Below are 12,561 nucleotides of genomic sequence, written 5' to 3'. Positions count from 1 at the left end.
ACATCTTCTTGAGAGATGACTGCCTCTAAAATAGCATTGCCATTGTTGATTGAAACGAATAATTGATTTGTTCTTGATTCCATGTTCCGTTAGGTTGCATGAGTTCAGATATCCAAATTGGATTGTTGTGTCCATTGTAGTTGAAATGAACCCCCGTAGGTGGAAAATTTTTTATCTAGTTATCTTTAGTAATCTTCACCAAATTGCCTCTTTCTATGTTCTAAAATATGCCATTTTACAATACCTTTCTTCTTTCTAGAATACTTTGTCATCCCTAAGAAGGGTTATTTTCTATTTTTACGTGCAAGAATGTTGAAAATTTGAAGTACTTACTTTTATAGACTTTATGAATAAGAGAGTATATCCTTGTAATTAATCTCCACCGTTGTTTCTCCAATATTGCCAGATTAAAAGCTCTAAGGTCTTTGAAGTTCAGACCCCCTTCATCCTTGAGCCTATCAGTAACCTTCCAACTAATCCATTGCATCTTCCTTTCTGAGTTCTTCTGTCTCCACCAAAACTGCATAATGACTTTCTGAATCTCTTCTAATAGTGTTTCTGATAATCTGAAACAACTCAAGGTATAAATCGAATAGCTGTAGCAATAGCTTTAATTAATACCTCTCTTTCGCTAGGAGAAAAAAAGGACTCTCTTCTAGTGTTGCAATTTTCGTAATACTTTATCCTTAATGTAGTTAAATGTCTTCCTCTTTGATCTATTAACTACTATGGAAAGCCCTGATACATATTCTGGCATCTAACATGTGGTATAGACAATAGGGCACCAAGCTGATCTCGTACATCAGGAGGTGTGTTCTTGCTAAAAAATACGGAAGACTTGTCCAGATTTACCATCTATCTACTAATCTCTTCATAAGCTTTTAGAATCATAAATAACTTTTAGCAATCCCTAGTAGTAGCTTTGGTAAACAAAATAGAATCATCCGCAAAAAATAAATGACTGACTTTGGGATATCTAGAATTCAATCTCAAACCAGAAATTTCTAGCCTCTATTCTCCTCAGTGGATCACCCTGATGTAATCCTCTACATGGTTTGAAAAAACCATAAGGTTGACCTTTCACAGTAATGGAGTAAGAAACTATCACTACACACTCTTTAATCCACTCAATCCATTTTCTACAAAAACCCATCTTGTTCATAACATCCCATATAAAACTCTATTCAACTTTATCATATATCTTGCTCATATCAAGTTTTAGAGCCAATTCAAAATCATGATAGTTCTTATTCTTCAGGAAGTGCATAAATTCATGCGCAATGAGTATGTTATCACTAATTAATCTTCCTTTGATAAAAGTACTTTGAGTATCATTGATAGTCCTATTCATAACATGTTGCAGTCTGTGCACTAAAACTTCAGAAATGATTTTATAAAATACACTACTGAGGTTGATTGGTTGAACCTACTTCATAGAATTAGCATTTCTAATTTTTGGAATAAGACAAATGTTCGTGTGATTAAAAGATTTTAGCAATTTACCTTTAGAGAAGAAACTCTTGACTGCACATATCACGTCCTTTTTAATCAGATCCCATTAAAGTTGAGAAAATTTTTTTCTGTAAAACCATGATCACATGGAACTATAAAAGGATTGATTGAGAAGACTACTGTTTTAATTTCTTTCTCTGAAACTGGCTTAATAAGTATCCACTTAGTATTATTACCAACCTTGGTAGGAATTTCTTCAAGTACCTCAGTTGGATCCTTTGGGTTCATTGAGGTAAATAGCTTAAAAAAATCCTCAACTATTGCTGTAATTCCCGCTTGATCTGTAGCAACCCTTCCATCCTCACCAATAAGTTCTTGGATTTTATATCTATGACACCACGACTGAAACTTAGAGTAAAAAAAATGTTGTATTTTTGTCACCCCAATTTAGCGACTGCACCCTAGATTTTTCTTTCCAAAAACGCTCTCCTTGCTCTAAAATCTCTTCTAATTCAGCCTCTAACAACTGGATTGTAGTGCCATCAGCCTTTCCCACTTTTCTTTTCTCTTTTTCTAGCCTTAATTGAACAATTGGATGTGGTGCCTTGAGTTTGAGCCTGCTGATTTTTGACATTCCATTAGTCGATGCCTACGATGCTTCAGTTTCACAACCAGTTTGAACATAGGGGAGCCAACAATCTCCAAGTCCTAAGCTTGTTTAATGATTGTAGAAACCTCTTTTCTATCACACCAATGCTCTTATAACCAGAATCTTCTCTTAATCCTTCCGCTTTCCCACTCCGAATAAATTATTAGGGGGCAATGGTCGGAGCCCATATCCTCCAAGTATGCCACAAAAGCATTTTATGTTATCTCTCATGGATAAAATTCTCTCCAAATTAGCTATTACACAAAGTAAACTTTTTTCCTTGTACCCTAAATCCATCAAACCAGCCTCATTAACAAAGTTATTGAACAACTAAATTGATGAGGCCGATTTCATCCTACCACCTTCCTTCTCATGATGAGATCTAATTGCATTAAAATCACCAGCTACTAATAGATTATCTCCAAAATTCTCAATGATTTGCAAGACCTGGCCAAACAGCTCTTCTCTCCTAACTTCATCAGTGTGAAAATGCACAGAAGTAACTTCCCATACCTTAGAGCCTTATGAGTCTTCCCAAGTGAATTGTATGAAAAAATTGTCGTAGGCTTTGATTCGAACCGTCACATCATCCCTCCAAGTCACCATCAATCCTCTGGCCTGACCAATCAGGTCCACATAAAAGTTAAAACAAAAATTGAAACTCGACTCCTTTTATCACCCTCTCCACAGTCGATGTATTATTTTTGGTTTCACATAAAAATAATACTTCGGAGGAAGGTCATTTGGTAATCCCTTTGATGTTGTGAACTATCAGGAGTTTTCCTAAACCCCAACAATTCTACATTGCCATCTTCATAGATCTTCGGGTGCCAATTTTTAGGTGGCACCCTCTCCCTGCTCAGCTTGATTAATTTTGCTCTGGTACTGTTTCTTTGCTGTCCCATCTTCCTTCTCTTCACCTGATTTCCTTTTCACCTCTATCACCTTGGTATCTGATTTATTTTTCCTCACCATTTGTTTCGACCTTTGTTTGCGAAAGCCTTTGGTGTTTGTTGTACTTGCTAAAGCACTAAAAGAGAATGTGCCTTCAGAATTGAAATTTTGTTCTGACTTCTCTGCTTCATTTGCTCTTTCTGCACCTTCCTCCTTCTCCACTTACACTTTCTTATCAATCCTGGTCACCCCTTTATACTCTGCTCCATCTTCTGGGACCTGAATTGCTTCTGCTGACTTTTAAATTTCACTATGCACTTCCCCTTTCCTTTCCTTTTAGGGAATTTTCATTATTGGTCGAGAGAGCTGCAAAGCTTTTGATCGGCCTTAAAGGAGTAGGTCTCCTATTATGCTAACTTATTCCTCCATTTTGACTAACAGAATTTGGATTTTGATTCTCCTTTTGCATATTAATCCTCCTTCCAAACTATTCTACTCTGATCCACAGTCCCTACTTCTCCTCCCACAATACTCCCTGCTATCAAATCTTCTAGGAATTTATTGCATCCTCAACCGTTATGCCCTAGGAAGCCATAATAATGGCAAAAGTTTCCTATACATTCATATTTGATATGTAATTCTAAAACATTCTTGCTACCATCCATTAACTTCATCATCCTCCTTAGTGGTTTTGTAGCGTCCAAATCGATCTTTACCTTAACAATAGTATCTTCTTTTTTTGCATCTCAAACAAGTCTACGTCTAAGACCTCTCCCATGGATCTCCCTATCTTCCTTCCTAGGTCTTTTGTTTTGCACTGCTCAAGAAGACCCCATAATTGAATCTATATAGGAATATGCAGAAAATCATCATCTACAATCGAAACGTCCTTCCTTTATCTTTTGAGGTCGAGAGTATAATTTTTGAATAACCAAAGGGCTCCATTCTCAATCCTAAGTATATCAATCTCTTTACCGAAAAAGATTTAGAACATATTACCCGCATGATCTAAGAACTTAAAATCTTCAGGCTGCCTCCATATTGACTATAAGGCCACCTGTAAAGTGCCAGCACTAAACTGTCAATCAGCCATCAATCTTCCAACAAGGCTTTGTGTACATTTATCCAACCTTTCCCTTATGTCATCCCCTCCATATTCAATGATCTGCTCTTTCTGCAATACATCCACACTTCCTTCCATCACTTGGGAAGCAACCAAGGCTGCCATTTTGCGTTTGTTAGTAACTGGTTATGAGAAACACTCACAGTAGTCCAATTAGGATTACTCCACTCAAATCCTAGCAGAGCAAAATAAAACCCTGGCTGCGCAGGGAAAATTAGATACTACTTTCTTTGAGAGGATATGTTAGCTAAGTGGTGTTGTCAGTATGACATTTTAAGACCATAACACTTTTGTTGATATAGTACTTTAAATTTGGATGATATTTTAAAGTTTATATTAGATTATAATTATGTTTTAGTATATCTATTTATATTTGAGAATGATTGAGAGTAGTAATATTCTGCAAGGAGAGTTGTTTGTTATTTGGAGAGGATATTTTCTTGCTTAGGACTTGGAGCAAAGAGATGTTATTTATGAAACAGATTGTGTGAATGCCTTTACTCCTGTCAATAATTTCCAGGATAATTCTGATTTTGTTGATCCTTTGGTGCTGAAAATTGGGACATCATATCTTGGAATGACATGTTGACCTCTGATCGATCTTAAGAGATTCAAATAAAGTAGCAAACATCATTACAAAGATAGCGATGAGGACTTATACTCACCAAGTAGAGCTTCTGTTGCCTTAAAAGGAATGAGAGTAGTATTAAGTGGGACTGCCTTACTTCTTAAGCAATTACTTGTTCTTTGTTTTCTCTTTTTTGTTTGTTTTGTTGTTATTTTCTTGTCACCAAAAAATATCAATTTATATTTTATTTATTATTTTTTTATAAATCTGTTATTCTACTTAAACCAAGATTAAACTAATTAGACCAGTAAACTAATAACTAGAGTAATTCAATGACCAATCTGATTTTCGGAACCTTATCTAATACTACTAGATAGTAATTAATTAAGAAACATTACACATATTTCTTCTTCGTTACAATGAAAAATGTTAAATGAGTGTAAAGACAGTAGTCATAAAAATTTCTAAAGATCATGTACACTTTGTCTTATTTTCATTGCAAATTGGAATTGAAGTTGGAACCACTAACTTTTGGGAAGATATTTTTCCCTATTTTTTGTAATATTTTTGCATGAATTTGAATATTTTTTATATAACTTTTGATTCTAAATGATGAAGAGATAAACCAAGTAAAAGTTATGGGGACCACGTCATTGATGGCATCAGCATCAATTGTTTCCACTAGGATTACAGTGAAGTACATTATTTTTCTGTGTTTATAATATTTGTCATATTAATAGAAAAAATATTTTATCAAAAAATTTTATTTTACTATTAATCAAAGTGTAAATGTTTTATAATTTTTTTATGTGAATAAGAACAAAGATAAATACTTATTAAATATTATATATATTAAAAGAAGAAAATTTTAAACTTGAGAGAACAAATTAGAGTGATAGAAGATTTTTGTTTTTCAAGAAGTTATATTTGGCCATATATAATATAATAACATGCACATAACTATCTATATAAATGCACACAGACTAGTGCTTTTTCCATCAATGTGAAGAAGTGTTATTTAACAGTGTTATTTAGTAGTATAGTGTGTACTCTACTGTAGTGTGTTCTTCTTTGCATACAACATTCTCTACACTCTTCTTTTTAATTTCCCTATATATTAATTATTAACTCCTAATCTTTCTCTGTAACTATGGATGGAAGGAAATTAGAGTACAAAGGTGTTGAAGCACTCAAGGAGATAGAGAGGCTAACTCTGAAGGCCGGTGAAGTTCAAGAACAAATTTTGAGAGAGATCTTGACTCAGAATAAGAATACTGAATATTTGAAGAAGTATATAAACGAAAAAGATTTAAGCATAACTGAGTTTAAGAGGTGTGTTCCAGTCACCATTTATGAAGCAATATTTCCGTATATTGAAAGAATTGCAAATGGAGACGAGTCTTCTCTCATCACTGGTCACCCTGTAACAGAGATGTTATGCAGGTGTATTATATTATATATATAGAGTATTAATTTTTTCTTTTAATTAACGTATTTACATTCATTTGAAAAATAATGTTACATGCATCATCTTTGAGTACGCTTCTTTTATATAACTATTATTTTTTAATTTGAATATGCCGAAAAATGATATTGACAAATAAATGTAATCGCAGTTCAGGGACATCAGGTGGAGAACCAAAGATAACACCATCAATAGCTGAAGATCTTGACCGTCGTACCTTTCTCTACAACCTTATCATGCCAATTATAAATCAGTTAATAGTAACATTCAACTCATTTTTTTTTCTTAACTTTAATAGATTGATTAAGCATTTCATTTTTATAAGTTATAATTATAAAATTTTAAATTATTTTAACATTGTTTAATATATATTTTTATTTTATATACATTTAAATCAATAACTTAGTAAAAACTTATTAAATATATCCCAATTTTTTTTATAATTTTGCATAAATAATATATACAATATATATGTTACAATTTAATGTTGAATTGATAAAATTAACCTTACTTCTTTAAATTAATCTTTAACAAGATTCTTTATTTTATTTTAATGATAATAATATATTTCATATACTCGTATAGGTTGAATTATGATTCTCCTTTCTTAGTATATCTTAAAAAGAAACTGAGATGAAAAGATATCATTATATCACCACGTAATAATAATAATAACTGAAGACTCCATTACCATGCATTAGTTATGTTTATATGCAATAAATAAATAAAATTTCTTAATTGTGGGTTAAATTGTGTGGTCCAAAAAGATTAGATAGTAATGTATGCTCGACTTCACTTGGATTGCATTATTGCATTTAAATTTAATTAAGAATATATTTTTCTTATGCGTTCCTTCCATATAATAGTATATGGTAATTTAAATGAGATGGAAACTATAACTTATTAACTAATGATCTAGAGATAAGATCATATGAACACCTTTATAAATTAATCGCATGCTGATGAGATATCAATGTTACCCATTTTTCAATCCAGGATTTCTTACTTGAATGAATGTGGTTATTGACTTGTATATGGATAATTGACTAATCCTACTTAATTTTTATAAAAGAAATATTGAACAATCCAATTAAATTTTTGTTATTAGCAAAAGTTCTTAACATAATTTAATTTCAGGTATGTTCCTAATCTTGATGAAGGGAAGGCAATGTTCCTATATTTTGTGAAGGCAGAAATGTCCACCCCATGTGGCTTACCAGCAAGAACAGTTCTCACATCTTATTACAAGAGCAAGCATTTCAAGTGCCGGAATCATGATCGGTGGAACGATCTTACTAGCCCAGATCAAACCATCCTTTGCACCGACACGGCGCAAAGCATGTATTGCCAGATACTATCAGGCCTTATCCAACGGCAACAAGTCCTGCGACTTGGTGCCGTCTTTGCCTCAGCCTTTCTCAGGGCAATTTCTTTTCTCGAATGCAATTGGAAGATACTCACCGAAGACATAAGAACTGGACACCTTAACAACTCAATTACTGACCCTAATTGTAGATCTTGTATGACCACATTGCTATCATCACCAAATCCAACCCTAGCTGATGAATTGGTTAAGGTTTGTAGCGAAAAATGTTGGAAGGGAATTTTGTGCAAGATTTGGCCTAGGGCAAAATACATAGAAGCAGTGGTAACAGGATCAATGGCCCAATATGTGCCTGCTTTGGATTATTATAGTGATGGGAAATTGCCTTTGGTGTGTACAATGTATGCTTCATCTGAGTGTTACTTTGGGGTTAATTTAAGGCCTTTTTGTGATCCAAAGGACGTGGCATTTACAATATTACCCAACATGGGGTACTTTGAGTTCATACCTCTTGGACATAATGGGACATTGTTGATGGATTTTGATGAAAAGAAGCAAGTGCCTAATGAGAAGCTTGTGGACTTGGTTCATGTTAAGCTTGGTTGCTTTTATGAGCTGGTCATCACTACCTTTGCTGGTGAGTTAGTTATTATCTCGTTTGATGTATATATATATATATATTAATTTATTTCATTTAATAGTGGATAAAATATATCGGCAATATATTTTTAAAAAATGACACATAAAATTTTTTGCTAGAGCCTAGTTTCATTATTGGTTCCAAAAAATATAGTTGATTTAGTTTATATCTATTATAATAAATTTGTGATACATGTATATACATTTTTTATTTCTTAATTATCTACGTACTCACAAAAGACCATCACAAAATTAATTAATTAATTATCTATTTATCTATATATATTGATTGATTTTTAATATGTACATAATATTTTTGTTAAATTATTTCATGCATATGTGATGTGGCATTGACCCTTCTATATAGTATACATGATGATGTTAACAAATAATATAACATGTTATGTCATCAACCAGTGTCTCCCATCAACAAAATAATAATGATCAACCAACTTAATACAATGTCAATTAATTAATATACATATCATTATATTATTTAATGTATCTAAATAGATTTATCAAATGAAATTGTGTATTTTGATGCATACGATGATCAGGACTGTATAGATATCGAATTGGTGATGTGGTGCAAGTAGTTGGATTCTACAATAAAGCACCACAATTCCGTTTCATATGCAGAAGAAACGTAGTCCTGAGCATAGACACTGAAAAGACAAGCGAAGAAGATCTCCATAGAGCTATAACCATGGCTAAGAAGCTTTTAGAACCTCACGATGCTCTCCTACTTGAATACACTAGCTACCCGGACACTTCTTCTCTTCCAGGGCATTATGTTTTGTACTGGGAAATCCAAATTCTCCATAGCAATAGCAACAATAACAAGTATTTTAGTGTTATTGAGGAATGTTGCAATGTAATAGAAGAAGAGCTGGATTACGTGTACCGTAGGTGCAGGACCAATGATAGATCTGTGGGACCACTTGAAATACGTGTGGTTGAAGGAGGGACGTTTGATTTGTTGATGGATTTGTTTATTACTCAAGGTGCTTCAATTAATCAGTATAAAACACCAAGGTGTGTTAAGTCTAAGAAAGCACTTAAGTTGCTTAAGTCTAGGGTTCTTGCTTCTTTCTTTAGTACTAGAGATCCCAAATGGGCACCTAAGATGTGTTGATCAACTTCTTTAGAAGCTAAATAAGGATCAAATAAAATTATGATTTTATGATGTTTAATTAGTTTAATTTGCTTCTATCATAAGTGGGTAGTTGCAAATGATGAATTTAGGATGGACTTTGGTTCGTTGTTACCATGTATATTTAATTTACCTCTATTATAAGATGTGCTAGAAGTTTGGAAGAAGTAACCTTTTTTTTAATGTATTATTTATCTTTATTTTTATTTTTATCTTATATATTGAGTTTTAAAGATGCAGGTGTGCATGGAGTACAAGAAATTAGTTCTGTATTAACAAAAATAAGGAGTGAAGAATTCATAATATAATATATATTAACTTAAAATCTTAAGGTTTTGAGTTAGGTATAATATTTTCTCATCTTATATTTTTTGGTTTGATTCCTCTTCAAAATTTGTTCTGCTATTGAAAAATCACCACCATAACTCAATTTGAGTTCACATTCACTTTTCTATAATTGGATCAGAGAATATATGAAACTAATCTAATGTAATATTCAAATTACTTAATTAGATATTATATTACCTAAACATATTTAAATACGGCAATTTCGTCCGAGTTTTTTAATTTCTCTCTATTTCGAGTTTTTATAGTTCATAATAATTCTAAATTTTTAATAAATTTAACGAAAATGTTAGAATATATGCATGTTATTTGAGTTTTTAGTTTTTAATAGTTTAAACTTTACAACAAATTGAGTCGTAACTTAGGTAAAGTTTATAGAAATTTGATTTTTATTATTAAAAAAATTTAAGTATATAAATAATAACTATTATAAATATAATTATTCATGGATTTTTATTTTTTCTATTAATTTAAACTTAAAAAACAAGTAATTATATAATAATATAAATATGAAAAAATATTATATATCATATAATTCCGAGAGTACATGACATTTTATTCAATGCTTTGGTGAGGTTTTTTAGTCTTCCACGGTCGTCTTATGTATACATCATGTATGTACTTTATATGTACCCTTAAATTTCTATCGTTGCAATGTTAACCTTCTAGTTTACTCTATGCTACTGATGTTCCAATTCAATTGAGCAATGCACGTTCAGCCCATGTATAACAATTAAATCAAATTAAAATGTTGTACAAAATCTAGTATGTCAGATTGGATGAATAATTAATTATATAACAAGGTATGGTGTAGGGTGACAACAGGTAATATAAAATATGGTTTAAGTTTTATTTTAATTCTATTTTTGTTATAAAAAATTTTAAAATTTTATTTTATTTTATCTATAAAATTAAATATTTTCAATTCGAATCTGCACTTTAAATTTTTTACCATCAATCTTATTAACGATAGATTAAATCGTCAATTAACTCCAATTCAAATTAAAATTGATTAGATATCTACGAATATAAATAGTTTTATTAGTTGTAATATCCTATGCATTAATTTTGGCAAGATAAATTATTATTCACTTATGACCCGGTTTAATATATAAAAAATATTAGGGCTATTAAAATTTATTATTTTTAGATATTATTTAATTATTAATTTAATTCTTTTAATTAATAATTTAATAATATATTTTATTATATACTTTTAAAAATATCTAACTAATAATTAAAAATAATAAATTTTGATGACTCTCTAAACTTCCTCTTAATATATGATGTGATTTCATGAGTTGAGACAAATAACATCACTTTTTTAAAGATAGTCCAATATGATGCTCTTGCTATGATTCATCCGAAGACTTTGAATTTTGACGAATCCACAGGTTTTTTTTGTAAGTGTCCAATATATAATATAAAAAAAATAGAGGTAAATAACTCTTAACCAGCAAATTATAAATAATTATAATTAATATTTATTAATTTTATATTTTTTAAAAAATAAATTTTAAATAATTATTAATTAATAATAATTTTAAAAATAAAAATTACTAATTAATGATAAATTAGTTGATAGTTGACTAATTAGATATTAATTACCTAGCGAAATTCATAATATAATGCACACTTTATCATACTGTAATAATCCCCCCACTCCAACATGCATATAGAGTGCATATAGATATGGATAGACATCTCAAAAATTCAAATTAAACAATATAGAATTTTGTATAACATCTCTAATAGTTAAACTTAAACACATAAATATCACTTTTATAATTATGATACTTTTTCTTAATTTAATTGCTTTAATTATTAAAATCAATTTACATTTTTCCCATTTAGTAATTAAATGTGTGTAATTTTTGTTCAAGTTATATTAAAATAAAAAGAATAGATCACAAAGTTGGAAATTAATCACCTTATATATATCTTCTCCTTTTTTAATAAGCAACCTAAGTAAATAATTACTTTCTAGCAAAGATGGTAAAAATTAGAAGCTAATTATATGAATTTTAAAGAGTGGCTTGAGTTTAGGAATATAAAATAAATTTGGGATATGAAGTTTTTGGTACCTTGTAATTACAATAATGGAATTAATCATTATGATATATTAAGTTGGGAGTTAATATTGCACTATTAATATTACAATCAACATTTAACATAAGAAAAAAAATATATGAAAATTTTAAAAATGAAAGCATCTAAAATTCAATTAGACATTTAAAATATAAACTTAACAGAATCTTATTTGTGTGAATTTCAACTTTTGAGGAGTTTGGTAATAGACTAATTGGTGTTTTTGATTTGGTGTTTTGTTTGCTTTTTGTTTCTATTTTTACTATAAAAAAGTCGTTGAATAATGTCTTTTATCGGTGAATTTATCAATAAAATCCTTTAGAAATCTGTTTATCCGAATTTCGCGACGGAATAAATCCGACAGTATAAACCTCGTCGATAATTGTTTATTGGCAGATTTTTTTGTCCACTGCAAAAAAATTTTGAGTACCGTCATATTTATCGTCAGAAAGATAAAAATAATTCGACGATATAAACCTCGCCGGTAATCAGTTACTGTCGGATCTTTTTATCTGACGGTAATTATCATCGAATTCTGCGATGGATTATCTGTCCGAAAAACTATTTGGTTACTGGCGAATTTTTTCAACGATAATGTTGGCGCCACGATATCTTGTTTCCCTCACTATTACCGTCAGACTATGCCCTCGGTAAATTCGACGGTAATGCCAATTTTTTTTAAAAAAAATATTGTGGCGCACTTTTTTTATTTTTGCTTTTAAATTTTATTTTTTATGTAAAATTATTTTTCATACCATTAGTGATCAAATTATAAATAATAGTAATCAATTATGTAATATTAAATATTAAATATTCAAAATAAATTAAAAGTCAAATAAATACAATGAAACAGTAAAACAA

General features: G+C 30.5%; 1 protein-coding gene across 1 annotated transcript; it reads left to right on the top strand.

Annotated features, from left to right (window-relative positions):
• The first annotated feature begins 5,703 nt into the window (after positions 1–5,703).
• On the top strand, positions 5,704–9,426 carry LOC130962028 (putative indole-3-acetic acid-amido synthetase GH3.9). Its single transcript, XM_057888117.1, has 4 exons — positions 5,704–6,129; positions 6,303–6,404; positions 7,289–8,112; positions 8,672–9,426. Exons 1-4 carry the CDS (start codon positions 5,837–5,839, stop codon positions 9,247–9,249), a joined length of 1,797 nt encoding a protein of 598 aa, XP_057744100.1. The 5' UTR covers positions 5,704–5,836; the 3' UTR covers positions 9,250–9,426.
• The last annotated feature ends 3,135 nt before the right edge of the window (positions 9,427–12,561 follow it).

Source organism: Arachis stenosperma, chromosome 2 (genome assembly GCF_014773155.1).
Source record: "Arachis stenosperma cultivar V10309 chromosome 2, arast.V10309.gnm1.PFL2, whole genome shotgun sequence".
Taxonomy (NCBI): Eukaryota; Viridiplantae; Streptophyta; class Magnoliopsida; order Fabales; family Fabaceae; genus Arachis; species Arachis stenosperma.
The sequence above is the reverse complement of the archived record's forward strand: the minus strand, read 5'-3'. Positions and strand labels throughout refer to the sequence as shown.